This window comes from Lytechinus pictus, chromosome 7 (assembly GCF_037042905.1).
Source record: "Lytechinus pictus isolate F3 Inbred chromosome 7, Lp3.0, whole genome shotgun sequence".
NCBI lineage: Eukaryota > Metazoa > Echinodermata > Echinoidea > Temnopleuroida > Toxopneustidae > Lytechinus > Lytechinus pictus.
Window position 1 is genome coordinate 12440985 of NC_087251.1, and position 23639 is coordinate 12464623.

At 32.9% G+C, this 23639-nt stretch overlaps 1 protein-coding gene across 2 annotated transcripts; it reads right to left on the reverse strand.

Moving 5' to 3' along the window:
• Positions 1-17: 17 nt before the first annotated feature.
• Positions 18-14102, reverse strand: LOC129266003 (phospholipase B1, membrane-associated-like). 2 transcript variants are annotated; one of them, XM_064101950.1, is made up of 14 exons: positions 13879-14102; positions 13091-13218; positions 10262-10328; positions 9323-9381; positions 8899-8966; positions 8368-8411; positions 7687-7795; positions 7089-7287; positions 6640-6728; positions 5242-5317; positions 3952-4056; positions 3447-3542; positions 2455-2523; positions 18-897 (listed from the first exon to the last, which is right to left on the reverse strand). In XM_064101950.1, the coding sequence occupies exons 1-14, from the start codon at positions 13958-13960 to the stop codon at positions 739-741; spliced, it is 1350 nt and encodes a 449-aa protein (XP_063958020.1). In that variant the 5' UTR covers positions 13961-14102; the 3' UTR covers positions 18-738. The 2 variants fall into 2 exon arrangements, with proteins under 2 accessions (XP_063958020.1, XP_063958021.1); XM_064101951.1 differs by having other exon boundaries at positions 13091-13215; positions 13879-14057.
• Between the last annotated feature and the right edge of the window lie 9537 nt (positions 14103-23639).

Below are 23639 nucleotides of genomic sequence, written 5' to 3' on the forward strand. Positions count from 1 at the left end.
CACGACAACATAAAAGCTTGTCTTATGTACATCTTATTTTTTCTTTATTTTTTACAGAAAGTTAACAGTAGAAATCATTTATTGGAAAAACAGACATATCTTATATATCATATATTTGAATGTTTAATCGCAATTAAACTAGGTCACCAATATCGTATCACCTAACCTTGCATGCAGTTATGATTAAATTAATTCTATTTTATAACAGTACACACATAGGTGAAGGGTGTCAGAAAAAAGGATGTTTCACAATCTTTTGAGAAGTAGTTCACGTAATTTTATACCAGCAATAAATTTTCCGCCATCTGTAGCAAAATAAACATAATTGTACTTTGCATCAACCTACAAAATATATAAGATGCTCAAGTTTGTTTAAATTAAGGAAAACCTTGTCGTCTGATAGATGCTAAATTATTTAATGTGAAATAACATCCAGATCTTTTTAGTTAGATGATTATTGTCAAATCAAAGTCGACAATTTCAGAGCTTTACTTTGGGCTCTGTTCCATACAATATGTTATTCGTGACAAATTCCCAGTTCCTGTCACAAGATAATGAAATGGTAACATTTGATTGGCTAAGAGCAATTCAGTAGGCCTGATTTATCGATAAAAAAGTTTTGTGAATCAGAGCCTAACCATTTCAACCTGTTATTGACATGGGTTTGTGAGTTCATGGTGTGTACCAGTCATGCATGGCCCATATCATATATTATCCATTTTTATATCGTTTTTGTTATCAGTGACGAGTAGCTAGAAGTTTAGTTGCTAGTGCAACTGTTATCATTGATAATACTCCAGCTCCAATTGGACTAGATGATTTGCTTGTTGTAGCTGGCTGTGTTGGCTCCCAAAACTGAGGTCTGCTATTCACGTTGGTAAAGATATAAGGAAACTCCTGTGTATCAATTTGAAAAGAAGGAAATGGTTCGTGAGCACACGTCATATCTTTGTTGAAAAAAAAAAGAATATCTGAGTTAAACTTTCATTATTTCTTAATCAAACTGTAGATTATAAATTATATTCTAAATAATTAAGGTCAACATAGATAAAGGAGAGTTCAATTCAATTCAATTCAACATTTATTTCCAAAGATAAAATTATTAATTAATACAATATCAAAAATTTAACAACACAATAGAGGTAGCAACTCTGTAAGCAGTGCTTGTGACGAGTGCATCGTGACATATAGACAATAAGACATGATACATAAAAACAACTTATCCTTACAAAGTGCATTACATAACAAGGGAAAAAGAAAAACAAACCTGGGCAACACTATATACATTATATCAAATGAAACAATAAATTAATCGTCAAACCAATCAACCCACAACTTTAACTAAGAAAATCTCTCAATTTAGGGACCAGATGTAAGTTTTTTCTTAAGTTTTGTCTTAAAGCAATTCAAAGATGGTGCATTTCTGATGTCTTTAGATAAATTATGCCAGTTGGATACATTTATCAACCTATTCATTTATTTGTTATTATTAGCAAACTACATCACATGTGTTATTAACATACAGCAAAATAATATCGAACGGTCTGATTCACATTTCCATATTTTTTATATTTTGCAGCCGAACAATACAAAATTCGAGGAAAACTAAATCATACGTATTACGGCTAATACCCATTGGAACTTTAATCCAACTTGAAGAAAGCCATAAAAGATGTCGATTCATCGCTGATTCGCTGTAATGGTATAGATTTAAGTTGGGATATAGATTTTAAATTTTAGCAACATATCTTAACTTTTAATTCAATTATGTGTTTGGGGGAAAAGAAACACTTTCAAAAGGTCTTGACATCATGAGTAGCCATGATGTTGTTGAAGTCACATGTAACGTTAACATCTTTTAGTGTTTTCTGGATCATGTGGATACAATTATCCTTATTATTCTCCCAGTTTCTTAGATATAGAATGTTTATATATCTTGACACGACATTTGCACCTGCGACAATTGCTTCTGGCTTTATTTCGTCTAAGATGTAGGGTTAGGGTTAGGATTGCAATGGGGTCTTATATTAAGTTTAGGGTTATATAGGTTTAGGGAAGGGTATAGTTCAACCCAGGGTTGAAATTGGTCATTCGATTAGTGTGTGGAATTTACACTGTTAAAAAACCCTGATTTTACAGAAAAAAAGAAGATTTTTGCAGAAAGCAATAATAAAATCATTCTGTAAATTCATAAAACAGGAATTTTTCTGCAATTTAACAAAAAAAGGGGAAAAGGGTGTTTTATTTAAGGAAATTTGTAAGGTTCCATACACCAAATACCAATTTCCTGTAATTTTACATGATATAATGTAATATTACGCAATCTGGTAAGATTACAGGTGTTCTCGAGACTCGGCTGCAGGAACTTCTTTTATTTTAAGGAAAAATTTTCTAAGAGTGTAGAGCGGAGCATTGTCGTCGAAGCAAATGTCATGGAACCATCTATGTACATACCGAAGACGGACATGTCAGGTTAATTTTGTCTGGAGACCAGGTAGTAGCCTTTCCACCCACAGGTTCAATCTGTAATGAAAGATGATCAAATATTTTCAAGGGCAAACATGAATATATACCATGTGAGTGAAAAAAAAAAACAAGTGGAACGCCGAGGTGGAACGCCTCTGGCAGTCTCACCTGCATTACGCCATTTGATATAGCAGCAGTGAAAACAGCTATTGAATGATTATTCACAGAATAAAACATTTATATGATAATAAAATACTATGTCCATTGACCCAAAATGACATTTGACCTTGATCATGTGACCCAAGACTTGTGCCATGTGCGAAACAATCATTTGTACTTATTACCCTTATGTCTATGTTTCATGAACTAAATCCATAAACTTTCTAAGTTATGATACCAATTAAACAAATACCCCCAACACGGCCAAAGTTCATTGACGTTAAATGATCTATGATCTATGGCGCAAATGGAACTTTACATCACAGTAAAAAATATCTCCTGATTATCCAAGCGTGAAGACATAGCACATAAATATGGTATCGAATTATTATAACAATGTGTTCATGACATTTTGTTTTTCTTTAATTGGGGATTTGTGAGGTGTCAATTTGTTGAGGTTTTTTACTTAAACGGTATTACATTTACAATTAAACTTTTCAAGGACAGGGCTATACTGTATTGTGTTTTCGTTGTTATATTCCACACTATGCTTATTCCTTATGATTTCGATCTTTTATATTGTAAAAGCTTTTTGTAATTCGGCTCTGTGCTGCGATGGAAGTTTTTATCTTAATAAACCATTGTGAATTGAATTGAACAAATGGTAAAATGGTAAAATTATGTTTCGAATGATAATGCTAGTCGGTAGATGTTTATTTTGTCAGTTTTGGACTTAAGTAAGCCCAAATTGACATCATTCATAATGGTCTATATGAGATTTCTTTTAATATGAAAAGTCATTACATTTAGTTCCTCCTTACCATATTTTTCCAAAGTTCAAGACCACCTTGGGCGTGGCCCTTAGCGCTAAGATGGAAACAGTCTGGCGCAAAGTATGAGAAATCAGGATCACCGCTCTGTTGGGAGTCATGAGAAAAAAATGAAAGATTAATGACATTTGCTATGAATTTAGTTTTTAACCGAAAGGAATATGACGAATTGTTTTCTAAAGATAGTAAAATGGAATAATGCAATCAAAACTAAGATAGGTGTTCTTATTTTTTTATATTTAATACAGTACATTGTCTTCTAATCTGGTTTGTTTCACTGAATTTTTATATTAGTAGAGGGGGCAAAGACGAACGCCACTTATGAATCTAGTACATTGTTCTAAATCACATGATAACATGAGTCGATGATCGCATCATTATAGACAATTCTATGTTTTCATTTCTCTTTATTTTTTTAGATCTTGTCATGGATAAGATAGGCATTATCATGGCAACCCGCCACCATAGCACGTCATATCTTCAACACATATCATACCTCTGTGTATGGAACGGCTGATTCATGTAAGAAAGGCTGCAACACAACTGTAAAATCTTCTTTATCATCATATTGCCCATTTGTTATCGATTCTTCCAGTGCTTCCTAAAGAACATACACAGAGTTGAAAATTAACAATATTCATTATATAACAGCTACATTCGCATTTGGAAATTTAACTCTTCCCCACACATTTCAAAAATAATTACATAAAATTGACTAGTCTTCTGATAACATTATGACTAGAAAGACTCATTTATGAACTATTACACATACTCAAATAAAAGTAGATTTCAAATGCTATTCAATCTAAAAAAAAGGTTGCACGTGGTTCATATTCATAAAAAATAGTAGGCCCTATTCAGCAAAAAGCAAAGCACTTAGTACAATTTTGATACATTAAAAGCAGACTTCGTTTCCATTTTAAAAAATCACTTCGTTTTGTATGATATGAATTTCGATAACGTTTATTTCCCAAAGCCATTAGTAGATTGTCTACGGATAAACAAGCCATTTTTAATACAAAACATTTTTATGTTGTCGATGACGATATTTTCTTAAAGGTAAATCACAAATGGTTACTTAAAGGTCAAGTCCACCCCAGTAAAATGTTGATTTGAAAAATAGAGAAAAATCAAACCAGCATAACGCTGAAAATTTCATCAAAATCGGATGTAAAATAAGAAAGTTATGACATTAAAAAGTTTCGCTTATTTTCACAAAACAGTGATGTGCACAACTCGGTGACATGCAAATGAGACGGTCGATGATGTCTTTCACTCACTATTTCTTTTGTTTTCTATTGTTTAAATTATACAATATTTCATTTTTTACAGATTTGACAATAAGGACCAACTTGACTGAACCATATAGTATCAAACAATGCTAATTCCACATGTTCATGAAGAAAATACCTGTTATTTCACTTGACAATGAGGAGAAAATTCGAATATTTCATATTTCATATAATAAAATATAAAAGAAACAGTGAGTGGATGACGTCATCAGTCTCTTCATTCGCAGACCGATCAGGATGTGAATATAACTGTTTTGTGAAATTAAGCGAAACTTTAAAATGTCATAACTTTCTTATTTCACATCCGATTTTGATGAAATTTTCAGTGTTATGCTTGTTGGATTTTTCTCTTTTTATTTGAATCAACTTCTTGTTGGGGTGGACTTGTCCTTTAAACTTAATAGAAATAAATATGAAAATTTGAAATTTTACTTTAAACCACGGACAATTAGGTATAAGATGTGAATTTGCACCGACTCTAATTCTTTACTCACTTGGTAAGCTTTGGTGAGATTATCAAAGTTCTCTCGCTCATCGGGGGTCAAAAATAATGCACATGGACAAAATGCCCTATAGCGCACAAAGAAAATCAAAACCATTCATCAAGTTAATGGGGCATTTTCTTAAATATAGCCAAAGGTTGTTCTTTATAATGCTTTCACAATGAAAATGAAAATTTGTAATTCTAAACTTTATTATAAATACTTAAAGGGGAATGAAACCTTTGGAATAAGTAGGCTTGTGTCGAAGCAGAAAAATCAAAGAATAAGAACAAAGAAAGTTTGAGAAAAATCAGACAAATAATGAGAAAGTTATGAACATTTGAATATTGCAATCACTAATGCTATGGAGATCCTCCTATTGGCAATGCGACAAGGATGTGTGATGTCACATGTGAACAACTTTCCCTTTGATGGACTATAAAATACCTTCAAAATGTCTCTTTCTGCTTTTTCTTGTGGTGATACAAACTCTTTATCCATGATGTATTCTTTAAAAATCTGTATTACATGCCCTCCTATAGAAAGAACACATGATCTACTGATAGATGTGTTAAAAGAGGCAATTTAAGTGAAATATATACTAAAGTAATGGGGAGAGTTGTTCACAAGTGACATCACACATCTTTGTCGCATTGCCAATTTGAGGATCTCCATAGCATTAGTGATCGCAATATTCAAATGTTCATAACTTTCTCATTATTTGTCTGATTTTTCTCAAACTTTCGTTGATCTGTTTCTTTGATTTGTCTGTTTTCACACAAGCTTTCTTGTTCTAAAGGTTTCATTCTCCTTTAATCATGAATTATTCAAGGATGGTTGGTATCTGTCTACATACAGTACTTCAGATATTGAAACAAAACCCAATCATTTCGTCAGAAACCGAGTATGGTATAGGCCTATACATTCTAATGAGCTGATCCCGTCAAGTTGAAACTTTAGTAAAAATCCTCAACGGATGGGTTCGTGATTTTCAAAAACAATAAGAACGATAATAATACACAGTTCTTGTATTATAGTATAACGTTCCAAAATGCTTCCAAAGGACGTGGATATTATTACCCCGGTTTTAGCCAGGCTATATACCATTTACAGAGGCATTTCAAGGATTTAATCGTGTCAGGTCGCCATTTACGTCACCTGGGTTGAGTCTAGCACAGTGTTATCTTGGGGAGCTGGATACATGCATGTTTGGTATGTTAATCTGAGCCTCATCGTTGGTACGAGAAAATCTTTCTGCATTAAATTTTGTTAAATGATATATTGTGATGTAACGTATCAACTAATTGTTTATACGTAAATAACGTCGGTAGTTTTTTTTTTTAATACCCAAGGTAGAATTTACTTTAAACGACATTTGTATATATATATCAATGCAGCAATCCAACTTACCATTGGAATATATCGCATATTGGGGCCCTTAACACTTCTACTTCAGAAACGCGAATCGTACCTATGACATTGACGATCGTTCGTGGCATCTGCGGATATTTAAAAAAAAAGGGGGGGGGGAATGACACCATTTCAGCCATTATTTATCGTTAGCTCTTTATCATGTTATAAGTGGATTTGGAAATAAAGTAACAGGAGTTATCAATATCATTACAATTAGAAGTAGGATGGCTTGGTGTTTGTAAGTCAGAATATAAACCAATTGTTGTGCTTATAAAATGTCGTAGTTACGTTTGTATGTAATTTGATTTTCCATCGCTTTTCTCCACATTGTTTTTACACTTTCAAATCTCGTATTTTTCGTCACCATGAACATCTCTACTCATGAATGAAAATGGCGCCGGCAACTTTCCTATGATAATATAAGAATTCAAAGTTAAATAGCAAACCTCATCGTGAAGAATCATAAGACCCTCATGGATATGCTTGACATAGTTTTCTGGTGAGTAGTACTCGTTGTTATCGCACCAATCGCAAAGGTCGTTACCTCCTATGAACAAGGTGATAATCTTCCAATCATTCTCGTAGTCGATCTGCGGATCAGCTTTCATCTTTGATACTAGCCACCGGGCTTGGTTAGGCATGTCACTGAATTTCAGAGATGAACGTGATTTTTTTTTTAAGAAAACGAAATCATGATGATTGTTGTGAAACAAAAGAATAGATTACATTCATAATCAATTTTCGATCATTCAATTGCCCTTCTGTCTAATGGATTTCATCGTAAAATGCTCGTATACATAAAATTGTAAGAATGATAGTTTTGCAAATATGAAGCCAGAGTAGCTAGAATTTGTATTTGGAATAAAACCAAGCATTTCACTTTTTTATTCACGATATTGGACGATGTAGTTTACTCTTCTCGTCTTATCACATTGCATGATAGGACTTGCTCTTGCAATTGATACAGATAAAATCAATTCATAAGCAATGAACACTGTTGCCAGGAGTTCGTTATCGTTATCAACATTTTGTGATGAAACTCACGCAGCTATATCTCCAGGATGCCCCACGTTCATACTTGAATCATCAGAGTACCACATTCCTGTATTCACCCCGTAACCTTTGAGGTCAGGATTGTACTTCCGCAGAATATCTATAAAAGAAAGCGGAATGAATAAAAAGAAAAATAGAGACATTTTAGTAGAAATGAAAATAATCAATATATTTATTCTTCTTGTATTTGTTTTCTTTATTGATTTGTAATTCAGAAATTCGTCTATTTTGAATATATTCATTCATTTATTTTGATAAACTTATGTTTTCCCTCTACAATTGAACGAATGAAGAAAAGTGACTATATTGTCTGTAATTCTATCAGGAGAGTTAGTTACAATGAATGATTATCATTTTGTTATTGTAGTCTTCAATGGGGGATGTTCGATAGGATATTTGTATAATATCATGACGTAAACCTTATTCATTATTGGCCTTTGTGGAACAAAAGGAACACCAAATTAATTATAATGCTCTCTTTATCCTAAGTTATTTTCGTAAATAATGATATGAAAATGATTGACGTTCTTACTAAATTTCATTACTTGAAATTCCAATCAAGATAATTTCCTATCAGACCACAACTTTCCTTATAATGGACTGTATTTTATTTTTCCAGCTCCCACCAACTTTAAAATGAAAATTGTGTTAAAATTATGTTACAGCACTTACTGGCAAGAGTTGGATTTGTTTCAAAGCTTTCATCTCCTCCGTGGCTGAAAATATAAAACAGATTAAATACACTCAAAGCATTTCATGAAGACTTGAGAGAGTAGCAAAAATCAATATCATTTACAGCAAGGTTACAACTTAATCAATTTTTTTCGTGTCGTTCTAAGATATATATTAGAAATATTCAAATCCAATACACGTTTACATCAAAGACTGTGGTCAGTCTCTGTAGTAGTTTTCTTACACCAATCCTTTATACCAGTTTTGTGGATGACATATCAAAGTTATTACTTGAGCTCTATTTCAAATGTATTCATTACCTTGATGAAAAAGACGTGTATGAGTTTGGATCATTTCATATAAATTCAACTTGAAGGCTTCATCACCGATCATTTTACAGAGTGGCTGCATTTCCCCCTCTTTTTTGCAGACTTTCAGATGAACAGGAAGTCAAACCCTTGAAATTTGAGGGGACGCCAAGAAACTATTGTAAGCAAAAAATATTTTCTAGAAATTAAAAAAGGAGTATACCTGAATGTTAGGCCTCTATACATATAGAGAAGCTCTGGAAGAAAACATGCTCCTGCTCCGTTTGCTGCCTAAATGTACCAAAATACATACCAAAGAAAAATATTATGTTTACTTGGAAAGATCAGTAGTAGGCCTACTTTTATATCACCGAGATATTAAAAATAAAATCCCTACTCTGGATTTTTTTTGTAAGTATTTCTCTATCAATTACATCTTGCGTTTCTTTTTACTTACATTTCTATAACAGTCGATAGTATGTGGAGAAGCGCCTAAAATTTAAAGTAAGTTAAAATGAATTTGCCCTATCAACAATCATGACAATGGGATGGCATAGGTACCAATTAATGTATCAAAATAATGTTCAATCAATAAGTGTTTAAGATTAAATCTCTGTCAATTTTTAAATGTTTTTGCGCATACTTACCGTTAATGAGTCCCCCATAGCACCAATTACCCTGATGTCTGCCGGCCGAATTCTGTGAGCTATATTGACAATAAAATACAGGATAAGTTCATTGAAGAATCTTGTTTTTTAAGGTTACCTCTTAAAATACTCGTTTATGAACATTTGAATTTTATTCTGATGATCATTATTGATTGCCTTGATCAAGTGAAGTAGAAACAAATACATTTTAATTAACATTCATAGTGATGAGACATTGGGTAATTATGTTAGTTTCCCCAAATTAAACTACATTGTTTGCACAAAAATGTAGTCATATGCCTATATTCGTTAAACAAAATGGAAACCTTCGGCGACTCTTTGGTACTAGTTTATCGTCATTTACCAACTTTTTCATATAGGATCTATCGGTCATTTCTCTATAGATCCATCTTTTAGAAATCAACGAGTAGCATTCTTGGTCCCTACAATGATATTTTGCTTTATATAAATTTATTTCGCCTGTCGACATTTTTTCAAAATTATACATAATCCTAAGGGTAAAGTTATGACGTGTCATATCTTTTCCGCTTACCAATTCACTCTTATCCATTCGGATGAAAAGTCTTTTTCAACCTTGAGGTCTTCAAATTTGAACTAAAGAAATAATCATTTTTCGGCAGCTTTGTGATGAATAACATGTGAAATATTTTGGGATTGTAGCGTAGCTACTGCCACGCCTTGAGTGTTTCCTAAGATAAATGACGCTATACAAAATGATGTTCACCATCATTGGCATCATTGGCATCATTATCACCATCAACATTATCATCACCATCATCATCATCATCAACAACAACAAAATTCGATTGTCACCATCAATATCTGTTACTATAGATGTTGAAAATCAAGATTGATTGGAGGATTGATTCATGAAAGGACACACAAAAATTGTCTGGGAACAAGGAGGATTCTGATTACCTGAAGTTGGGATCTCGTCCGAAGGAGGAAGGGCATCACATGAAAATGTTAGTTCTCTCCCAAGAGGCTACAGATCGTTAAAATGACAATTGGAGTGAATATAGAAAAGAATAATTATAAACAAAACAAAAAAGGGAAGGAGAGGAAGGAAGAGCAAAGACAGGGTAGTTCAGTAACACCAAGCCGTAACCATGGTAACAGTTATGTTGTTACACACCCTTGTGTATTTTGCTTTATTCTGTGTGTTTTGTTTTGTATATCACTTTAATAGTGGAAGTAACAACTGTTTCTCCGCTGTGTAACTTTTGAAAATGCGCAGCAAACTTATTAATCATAATAATAATACATTTCCTTTACATAGCGCCTTTTGATCAGATAAAGCGCATTAAAGAATAAAAGAATAACAGAAACACAAATAGGGAGTGCAAAACATAACAAAAATAGTGACAAAATTATGAACATTATTTAGAAACCGTACCGAAAATTAGAATAGGTAAGTTTTGAGACATTTCTTAAATGAGGAAAGTGTCGGGGAAGTCTTTAGTGAAAGCGGCAATTACATGTTATCAATATGCTATACAGATTATTACTACATATTATATCCCCTTTTTAGAGCTCATGTAGTTGTAATCGGTTCTTTTTGTAACATATTATAATTGAACAAACTGGGTTGTGTGTGGGGGGAGAATACAGTGAACGTGTGGGCCTATTTTTTTAACTAGAGATTACAAACCTAACATATCTAAAGAGACTAAAATGTTATACTGTCAATGGAGGTGATCAGGCATTTAATACAACTATTGCCGAGTGGACTCATTTAATTAACCTCATTTTAGTTTAATAATGTTCATCAAGTCGAGTTTCATATAAGACGTATCGCCACATAAGATGTGTCCTTTGGAAACAACAATAATGTTAACTTATGCACAACAAATGTAAAAAAGCTTAAAAGTGAATGTAGAATAATGATACAACATCTTTATTGATATTTTTTCCTAACTTTGTTGTTAATGTTGTTAATGCCTGTAAATATATTCCAGTGATAAAGAACAACTCCTAACACACACCCCTTTTCATTGACGTTTTCAGAAAAATAAGGACAGACAAAATTCAAATAATTATCTGGATTATCTTATCTATAATGACTAGTTGAACCTTGATCCAGGGATTATCTAATCAATTTTTTACCCTCTGGAGTACTATCAAATAAAGACACCCACTGATCAAATACACATTGCTAAAAGAGATATACTTGAAGTGAAAAGTTTGTTTAATTCGTAGTTAAAGGTTATGACAAGGAACCTAATAACAGTACCATCAACAAACCCTTTAAAGCCAGCATCATTCGAAAGCATGTCATATTGCGGAGCCCAACTTCGATTTTATTTTTACCTCACATTTTTATTCATTAAAACAAACAAAAAAACAGATACGTATACTTTCCATCCACATCTCTTTTAGTAAAATAAGAAAGTGTTATAAGAACGGCCGAGATTCGAACAACAGAGAATCGTCACTTATCAATAATATAATGCTTTTCGGTAATGTATTTTGTAATGATAATATTTCTGTACATCATTATAATCATTTTAGCCATAAGAGAAGTATACAAACATGTTAATTAAATCAAATACTATTTGATCAGGTTGATAACAACATGATCACATCAACAGATGGATAGGAATATTTAAGCAATGATACCCATTCGATTCACACTATTCTATATTCATCAGATTCTGATTAGCAGCTTTATAATTCCTTAACTTAAATCACACAATGTAGTAATCTTTGTGTGTTTGACAGTGTTTTTTTTTTAATACTATTTTTTAAAGTTATTGTCCAAGATAGAAATTTCAGTCATAAAAGTAAGAATCATAACACTGCATATAGTATATATATATATATATAAATATATATATATATATATATATATATATATATTTATATATATATATATATATATATATATATATATATATATATATATATATATATATGTGTGTGTGTGTGTGTGTGTGTGTGGGTGTGTGTGTGTGTGTGTGTGGGTGTGTGTAAGGGTGGGTGTGTGTGTGTGTTTATAATTTCCTTACATTTATTTACTTATGATGAATGAGAACAAAATTTCTAGATAAAGACATTCAATATATTCACTCATTTAATTCTCAACAGTTGATCAACTAAAGAGTTCTCGCAACTGCAACGGAGACGGCTGCGAGAAATAGTAAATGCCCGTCAAATGACAAAGAACAGCTGAGAGGTCTTTTGTCGAAAATTGGTGAGCCGGAACAGTAGTTCCGTCCTGAGTTTCGGAGTTGATGAAAATTTTTGAATTATGTCATTTGTCTAGAGTCAATGACGAAACTGCATGCTGCTCTGATTCATCAACTTTCGACAAAGTCTTCTTGGTTATGCTTTGTCATAAAAAGGTATTTGACAATACATTCATGGAAGCAACAACTCATTTAACAATACATTCATGGAAGCAACAACTCATTTGACAATACATTCATGGAAGCAACAACTCATTTAACAATACATTCATGGAAGCAACAACTCATTTAACAATACATTCATGGAAGCAACAACTCATTTAACAATACATTCATGGAAGCAACAACTCATTTAACAATACATTCATGGAAGCAACAACTCATTTAACAATACATTCATGGAAGCAACAACTCATTTAACAATACATTCATGGAAGCAACAACTCATTTAACAATACATTCATGGAAGCAACAACTCATTTAACAATACATTCATGGAAGCAACAACTCATTTAACAATACATTCATGGAAGCAAAAACTCCCTATATTATCTTATACCGGCAGGTGAAGTGGACGTGCTTGGTAGCAGTCAAACCCAGGAAGTTGTTTGAGAGTTTCATTCCAATCGATGGTATCTTCCAATGCAGAGACCAGTCTGCTATATGCTTGCATGTACTTATCATCTGCTGCATATGCAAAAAGAATTGAGACGATATGTTTAGTTGTATATTTTGAACCCAAATTGTCCTCAATTCTTGAAATATTTTCAACGTAATATTTAACGTCAACATGAATGGTAGCCATGTTTTAAAAGCATATTTGTACACTCTAAAAGTGAGATGTTAAATCAATAATTGAAAGCTTAGAGGAGTGACAACCTTTTCTTAATGTTGCAGTTATACCAATTTAAGCGGTTTGACCAAACATTTAAATTGTTGGATTCAGCTAGGTTGGATATAACATATAAAGATTGTCACTCCTCCAACCTTTCAAATGTTGATTTAACATTTCCTTTCTTAGAGTGTATCTAACATGGAAATATTATTTGAACAAAAAGTGGTTACCATTACACTTGAAATAACGTTGCTGTGAAGCTAAAAGATTGAACTACTAACAGCAACCTCTTATTTGGGGGAAGTTGAGGAAAACAAAAGAAAAAAAGGGTTATATAAATAAAAAAAATATATATATATATCACGCTATCAATTATCTATCGAAGCAATTAGGCAACATCGGGAGAACTAATTAGGTCCAATTAACCCCCATTAGGTTGCTCTTGAAACTAATTTTCCTTTCATTCTAAAAACGTCCTTAAGATGAACAAATAAGTAAGTTCAAGGTCTTACCTGCATTGACATTATTCTTCCCGAGATGAAAATTCATCAAGACTACACAAATAGCCACGAACCCGGTCAATATTTTCGCCATATTTATTTACAACACTGTCAACGTAATCAAAGCGACCTGGATATGAAACGCTTTGAATGTTTAGTGACTTATGTTACACTTTGAATCCCACCATAAAGAAACATTTAATTGTATTGTACCCAACTCTGATCTTGGACTGATTATCAAATTTATCGATCGTACTTGATATCATTTAACAAATACGCAAGCTTCTTGTAACCTTTTATTTGTATAAGCAGTAATTAGCTGTTAGGCAGAATAAAAACTGATACATAACACTGATAAAACTACATCAATTCGAACCCCTTTGATTTATATCATATGTTTATGTGTGTGTATAATTGATATTCGTGTATACATTAAAGTACATACATAAATTACGGGTTGTATAGAGGGTGAAAGTCGACTGACAACGAAGTTAGGCAAGTTAAGTTTACATTTACAGAAATGGGATGAACTGAAGGTGAATAGGGATTTGAGTGTAAACGGGTAGGATGTGTCTCGAGTGGTGTGAGTGTGAATCTTGGTACAGTGTGAATGTTGATGATTGATTTTGTACCAGTTCTTTTCTATTTCCCCTTCTCTTTTATCAATCTGATTTGCAGATTCTCTTTTTGTCTATACCCTATATCGCAAAAAAAGTAAACGTTCATGAACATATCTGGTTATATGTTTGTTTATGTATGTATGTGTGCGGGTGGGTGGGTGTGTGTATGTGTGCATTATTATGTAAATATATGCTGAAGCTTGATGTAGAATGGTATCAGGGATATAATGATAATAAATTATGCTGATTCTTTTTCTTAAAATTATTCAATATCAATTATTACTAGGTTACATAGCGGGTCGGGGCTCAGTTTAGTTATTTTTCGGGGGGTATAAAAATATATTTTAAGGCATTTAATTCCATCATTATTTGGTTCATTTTTTTAGTCAATATTTTTTATATTCTCGTTGATATAACATGAAGATTTGTATTTTTGTTTGGTATTTATCTTGAGTTTATGTACATCATTTGAATGAAATCCTTAATAAAAAATGTATACCAATAAAGAAAAAAACAAATACACCTAAAGAAATCTTCAATATAACAGAACAAAAACTGCCATGATCCACATTTTTTAATTCATCCTGAAAGAGTATTTTGTCTCATTATAATTTGACACCGTATTTCCATGATATATGTTTATGCTTGGATACTTCCAGATTGTATATACCACGTAAAACGGTATTAAATTATTTTGGAGAGTATATACTCTCCCACAATGTATATGTACAAGTTTCATTTACACAGGCTACTTAAGAGGAGTAAATGTTTTATTTTTCTTACTCACTTAGTATATTTACGGATTCATTTATTAATGTAAGTTAATGTATATATGTATATATATATATATATATATATATAATATAGAAATAGTCTGCTTCGGCATAAGGAATATAATAATGACAATTGGTTTATTAAATGCCGTAGAGATAACATCGTAAATTTTAAAAGGAGCGTAGCTCAAAAAAAATGTCACACTCTTAGTCAGTGCCCATGATGTGACCAAAAAAAAAAGAATTCAAGATCTGTTTCTGAAACAGTCGTGAAAAAAAACTTCTGTTCATGAACATACGGATTGTGAAACTCACCTTTCAAAGAAATCAATGCGCTGAAGATGGAGGAAGCGCACTGTAAAAGACGCATCTTAATGCGTTGCCATGACTGCAAGATGACAATGGCGAATCTCCGGCTCCAAAATAGGAAAATCTGAAAAGGGCCTCACCGCCAACAATCGAGGTTTAGCAGTAAATAAAAGCACCTGAGTAAAATAGAAATAGTCGGCTTCGGCATAAGGAATAAAATAATCACAATTGGTTCATTAAATGCCGTAGAAATAAAATCCCTTTTTAAAATCATTATTATTATTATTTCAGAAGCTTTTTAAAATATACCTTTCTTATGCAACAGACACATTTGTTACGAATATTGATTCCATAGATAATCATATCCATTTTGATTGGTTGGCAGTTTCATTTCGATTCTCAAATACCATTCACAATATAACTGTCACGTTATGATATTTGCCCGTCTGTTTGCAAGACTCTTATTTCGTTCAAATTTTAGTAAAGTTTGCACTTGGTATACCTTTTACGTTTCCTGTAAAGTTTCGCTACAAATTAATGAGTTTTGAAGGTTAAGTTGTAGCGATGAAAGTTGACTTGATTTAGGAGAAAATGAAGTTCGGCCGATGAAGATTTTTTTTCACTATTGATTGTCATGGTTACCATGAATTTTTCGGCAGGTTTATTTTATTATACGCACGTATTTTAATACAAGGCTGTCACGCAGTGTGTTCCGTTGGCAACTCAAGTTTCCTTTCATCTGTTTAAATATAGAAAGTTCAGGCATCACTTTTACAAGGGCTCACAGGAAATTAAAAGTTTCTTGTGAATAGAGTTATCGATACACGGGCGGGGTTCAAGTGGCAATTTAATTGTTGGGATGTAAATTGAAAAATAAAATCGAGTGAAAATTATTGGCTGTTGGATTGATATGGTATATAAGAAGAATGAAAGTGAGGTATTTTGGATAAAACAGGAATTTGAGAAGATGCATCGATGTCATGTAACTTTTAGAGCCGTAAAAGGTGCTTCAACGTTATTCCAATAAGAAACGGTCGATTGATCTGTATACGGTAAGATTTTTTTTCACTTTCCTTTTTTCTTTCATGCAAATAAATCATCACTTTTCAGTCAGATTTTAAGTGATTATATTCTACTTTACTATTCTTATTCTCAAATTCCAATTCATTTAAATTACTATCAGATTTCTGTATGTAAGAAGCAAAGATTAGTAAACTATTGTAAGTGGTGAAGTTGATGTTTGAGATTTGATGAGCATCTATTTTATATTTAGATGATCAGTGTTTGTTAAAAGTTTTCTAGGGTTCCATTTTTCTGTAGATTAATCGAAACTTAAGGGCAGTCGAATTGTGATATTCCTACAAAAAATTCTGGTTTATGAATTCATTCGATTACTTATTTTCAAACCTAGCTTATGAATGTTCTAACGCGTGTATAGCTTTAAGTCCAAATAAAACACATACTGAAAAACAATAGATGGCGTATTCCATGGCTCAGTATTAGCACATTCAGTCTTAGGCCTGCTCTTCTCTAAAGTATTTGTATCAAGGTTGTTTTCTCCCCTTTCATTAACATTAGGCCGTGCCCTACTTTAATCACATACTGACAGTTTTGCTGATCGTGACAGTACGTCTGTAAGTGAAAAGCAACCTTTCATACGTCGAGTAAGCTTAACTAGTGACATCTGTTAAAGTCAAGAAGATATGTCTATCGAATCATCCTTCCCGATGAACTTTACATTTGCCTCATCCTCTGAGTATTTCGACACGGATGATGGTAATGACACGTTAAGAGTATGGTCATGGCATCCTTTAGTTTGGCATTGGTGGTTGATTCTGCAACTGATGTCTGCAGTGACTGGTATGGCTGGAAACCTCTTGGTCATTCTCGTATTGTATAAGTGTCGTGCAGCAAGTCGCTCTACCGACATCCTGGTTGGAAGCTTGGCCACTGCTGATCTTCTGGCGTCCTTTCTGATGATTCCCCTCCCAGCTCATCGGACTGTTCCGGTCTCAACGCTAGGTTACGTCTACTGCTGTTTCGGTGGAAGCAACGTATTGATGTGGATCTGTCTTGGAGCATCCACTTATAGCCTCGTAGCCATCTCCTGTGATCGTTACTTTGCCATTGTACATCCGTTGCAGTTCAAGCGCCATGTCACCAAAGGCCGTGTCTGTTTGATCGTCAAATTGATGTGGTTCATTGTTAGCCTTCTCTTTGGAATTCCCGTTTTCACATCCTATGGGGTAGACAGCAGCAGGAATGCTTGTTCATTCTTGTTCAGTACCAATAGAGCTAAGGCGGTCTATGGATGTTTCATTTTGCTATTTCGTTTCATCATCCCAACCTTGATACTCGCAGTCACCCAATCTTCGATCGCTGTCGTCCTCCACAGGGAGTCCAAAACATTCAGGAAAGCCGTTAAGGGAACCCAACGTTCTGTACATTTGGCAGCTCGTGATCACGTCATTAAGCTCATGCTCATTGTTATCATCGCATTCATCATCTGCTGGTTACCAAGTCAAATATTCTTCTTCGGTGTCAACATTGGTTTCATCTCCATCAAGTATTTTTTCACTCCAACTCAATATGTGTGCAGAGTAATGGCACTCTGTAATTCTTGTCTGAACCCTATCATTTACATCGTTAGGCATCCTAACTTTCGCGTGGCACTTGGAGAGCTTTTTAGACGCTCTGACAGTACGAAAGCCAGCGGTCCTATTTTTGAGCAAAACGGGGTAAACCTTCAAAATAATGTTACCATTTCTACTATCATTTAAGTATGGATTTTTGTAAAAACATCGTGTGACATTGTTGTCCTTTTCATATTACACTTTGAAATTTACATTAAAGCAGTTCCATAATGATGATATGTATACTTGTACAATAAAAACTTAAAGGGTCAATTACACCATAGCAAAAAAATATATTACCGCATCAAGTCATCAATTTTAGCCCGCCTTCTACAAACCATCTCAAAAATGACGTAACCGTGATCTCTCCTCCTTAATTTTACTTGCATTAATTTTGATGTTCATGAATTGCAACATAAAACAGTCAGGTTTATAGATTTCAAACAGTTTGATGAATCTTCATTTCTTGATGATATTAGTAAATGTGAGGTTTATGCAATTTTAATGGTAATTAATATGACAATTCGGTTATTAATGATCAGATAGGGTTAAAATGGAAGGAAGCATTTTCATCATTTTGTAATCGACATGCTCCTATAAAGGAAGTACGGCTAAAGAATCGATATATAATCCTTGGATGACTAATGATATTCTCGAACTTATATCAACGTGACTACCTTAAAGACAAGTCTGATGATGAGGAACTTGAAGATGAATATCGTAAAATCAGAAATAAAGTTCTCTCGTCTATTCGTGAAGCAAAAATGAAGTACTTTATTGAAATTTCATCTAAGTTTCAAAATGACTCCATAAAGCTTTGGAAAGAACTTAATTTGGCTACTGGCAAATATTCAAATTCTTTTCATAATGACCTAAGTCTTAAAAAACTTAACGAACACATTGCCAATGTTGGACGAAATTTTACTAATTCTTTTAATCATTGCAAACAACCGAATTGAAAAAAACCCAAAATGTATTCATACTTGTTGCACTAGCAAATTTTAGAGATTGATAGTAAACTTCTTGAAAAATCACAATCTCTCATACTTTCGTCGTTGACTTGTATTTTTTTAAATTACTCTTTAAAAAATTGATTAGTATTTAATGACTGGAATTATTCAAGAGTAACATCTATCTATAAAGGAAAGGGGCCCAAGGATTCATGTTCAAATTATAGACCGATTTCAGTTGTATGCCATCTTGCCAAAATTATAGAGAAATTAGATCAAAAATGTCTTCACTCTTATTTAATAGACAATGATTTGATAACTTCTGATCAGTCTTCTTTTTTAAAACATCACTCTACAGTAAATTGTCTCCATCGTGTTATAGATGACTGGTATGATGCACTTAATCACGAAATGGTATAGGCGCTTGTTTTCAGATACAGTATATCAAATTGCTTTGACACAATTTATCATAAAATGTTGTTATTTAAATTAGAAAAGTATGGGGTATCTGTAAATATGGGGTACTTTTGTGGTTCAAAATTTACTTAACAAATCGGAAGCAATCAGTAAGATGTCATGGAAAACAGTCAAACCCTATTTTTTTTACAGTTGGAATTCCACAGGGGGAGTGTTAGGCCCGGATTTATTTTTTTATATTTATTTTCCTTTTGTTTACATTTCGTTTATTTCCATTTTCAACAATTACAGTTTGTTTTGTACACTTTGACATACAAATAACAAAACATATTTCAAATATTGAAGATTATTACATATCAGGTTAGAAATGGAGGAGGCTGCTATATAAAAAGCGGAGCTCGTAGAGTGCAGCCTCCTAATAAATGATATTGTACAATGGATTTATAAATGATATTGTACAATGAATTTCGACTGCTGTTTGTAATAATTTTGCTGATGATGTTATTGTGTACATTTCCGATTCTAAGTTAAGTAACATTCAACGCGATTAACAGGTATGTTTACATGAAATTGATAAATGGTATAAAGACAATTTTGTAAAGATTAATATTACTAAAACTAGTATAATGTTTATTTCAACTCTTTATTAAAAAAAAACAAAGTAAAACTTGATATAAAGCTTAACGGTGAGCAACTCTAACAAGTTAATTCTGTAAGTAGGTGTTAAAATTGATAATAATCTCATTAATGTCCATGTCAAACATATTTGTAGATCAATATCATTTAAGTTACATACTTTACGACATTTAAGTTCAACTCTTGAAACAGATTTACTGAATACTTTATATAAAACAACTATTCAGCCATGTATAGATTACGCTTGTTCTGTTTGGGGGAATATTGTTCATTGAAAAACAGGGAACTTATCATAAGACTGCAAAGACGAGCGGCACGTATAGTAATGAAGGAATATGATTTTTCTATTAGTTGTACAGATTTAATGAAGAAACTGAAATGGCAATCTTTTTATACAAAGAGGGATTATTTATTATGTATTTTAGCTTATCAATGTATATATGGCCTTGCACCTATTAGACTCTGTAATGATATTGAACTATTTACAGATATGCATGGAATGTATACACGAAATGCTGTTTCACTGAATGTTGTATTACCTAAGCAAAATATTGAATGTTTCAATTCTTTAAATATAGTGCAATAAAGACATGGAACTCCTTGCCAAATGAACTCCAGAATATTTCAAACCTTGTACATTTCAAGAGGTCGTACAAAAAGTATTTTAAAATTGACAGTAGACTGATATTTTATCCATATTTCATTGTGTAATTATAGTTAATTCTGTATTACGTTGTTGCACTCCTTTCTTTCCTCTCACTCTATACTTCTATCATATACTTAACCACATTATCTCTATCTTACCCCTCTCTGTTTCTTTTATGATTTTTTCCCTGAACTCTGCATCCTCAGATTCTATCTTCCTGCTCTTTCTATTTTTCTTGCAACTTTTATTGTACATTAAAGGACAAGTCCACCCCAACAAAAATTTGATTTGAATAAAAAGAGAGAAATCCAACAAGCATAACACTGAAAATTTCATCAAAATCGGATGTAAAATAAGAAAGTTATGACATTTTAAAGTTTCGCTTAATTTCACAAAACAGTTATATGCACATCCCAGTCGGTATGCAAATGAGGAAACTGATCACATCACTCACTCACTATTTCTTTTGTATTTTATTATATGAAATATGAAATATTCTTATTTTCTCCTCATTGTCCTGTGAAACAAAGTTTTATTTCTCCCTGAACATGTTGAATTACCATTGTTTAACATTTTATGGTTCAGTCAAGTTGCTCCTTATTGTCAAATCTGCACAAATTGAAATAATGTATTATTCGAACAATAAAGAACAAAAGAAATAGTGAGTGAGGGACATCATCGATTCTCTCGTTTGCATGTGAATAAATTGTGCATATAAAATATTTTGTGAAAAATAAGCGAAATTTTAAAATGTCATAAATTCCTAATTTTACATCCGATTTGATGATATTTTCAGCATCATGCTTGTCTGATTTTTCTCTATTGATTCAAGTCAACATTTTTATGAGGTGGACTTGACCTTTAAGTATACCTAGTATTTTAACTTAAGTTTTGTATGCATTTTTACTGTTGCTTGATATTTTCGATTTAACAGGACCGTGTTGAAAAACAGTGTATTTTATCCGAACATGTTATAAAGATGGTTTTAATAAATAAATTTGTAAAAACCCCACTGAAACAAGTAACTTAAACATATAATTTCAGTTTCCATCATATCATGCAGTTAATGAAATATGTAGGCCTAATTATAAATACACATTAAGATATTGTTATTTGTAAAATATGTGAATAAATTTTAAACAAAACATAAGATTAATATTCAATTCAAAGTTTTGAAAATATGATTAAACGAAATAATAAGGCTTTAAATTAATTCATGTTGTCCTGGTGACAAAATTACGAAAATTTATTTTTGTTATGTCAATAACGACTATTTCATATGACGCATTGTATTAGAAAATATGTTGTACAGTGAGTATTAGTAACAGATTTAAAAAAAATACAACATGGGGATATTTTTCCAAATATATTTTTAGGATTTTGTCTCAGGTGTAAGATGAAGGTATGATTTTTGACAGAATGTTACGCTTAAGTGTGCGCTGTCTATTTTTTTAAAGCTCGCGGAAATCGGTTTGCGCAAAAAATGTAATTTTCACGCGGGGCGTTGCTAGGCCTTTTCAAGTGGGGGGGGGGGTGGGTGGAGGCCTTGACTACCGACAAATATCGTTACTGACTACCGACGTCCGGCGACAATGAATCTCGTTTTTGTTCTACATCCTCCTTAGACACTTTTTCTTTCGTCATACCCAGGGGCAGTTCCAGCTTTCATCAATGAGGGGGGGGGGCAGAGCGAAAATATTTTCAACCACATATATTTTGGCGGCCGCCAATATCTGATCTTTTTTTTTTCTTTCTTTATAGAGGTTAGTCCTAACTAATTTTTTATTCTTAGAAGCAAGATAAGGTGTTTATTGCGGCCTGAATATGAATTACCATGCGAACACGAAGCGCGATTCAATTTATTTAGACCTGAAAATTGAACATTATTAACACTTTTGTAATAATAAACTACTTAGGTTACTGTTGGGTATCCTATTAAACGGCCCATGCGAGCGCAGAGCGCGAGCTGAAATTCTTAATATAGGCCCACTGGCCAGCAAAAAGACCTGTTCGCAGTGACATTTCTCGCCAATCCAAACATGAGAACGCGAAGCGCTAGCTTAAAAAAAAAATGTTTTAACCTGAAAACTCGATTGTAACCATAAAGAGGATGGATATATTAACTAAACAATTGATCTAAGCGCGAAGCGCGAGCTGAAAATTTTGATTTCCGACAGTAAAACTTGACATTCTAAGCACTCTTTGTATGAATACTATGCCTATATAACTTAGATTTCGCATATGTAATTGAACAAGCTGTGTATCTAATTAATAAACATAATGCGAGCGCGAAGAGCGAGCTGATTTTTTTTGTATAGTACTGACCCGAAAGGGAAATTTTAAGCACTGTCCAAACAGATGAAGGAGAGAATATTGATCTCACTGAATATATGGCGCGAAGCGCGAGCTGATTTTTTTTAGATTTAGACTTTAGACCATTACGTTCTTATCACTGTCGGTACAGAAGCGCGAGCTGACAACTTTTGATATTTTGACTTGACAACTTAACATTTTTTTACGTTTTTATATAAAGAACAGAGTCAGATGCGGCATATGCAATTCAACAAGCTGTGTATCTTAATGCGAGCGTGAAGCGCGAGCGGAAAATTTTGACATTCTGATGGAAATTTAAGCACTGTCCAACATAAAGGAGAATTGTGGAGAGGGTATGGATCTCACTAAATATACGATGCGAGCGCGAAGCACGAGCTGAACATATTTTGACACTTAGACCTTAAACCGGGATTTTCTAATCATTAATTGTCGGTACCCCGGTCTGTACAGAGAGC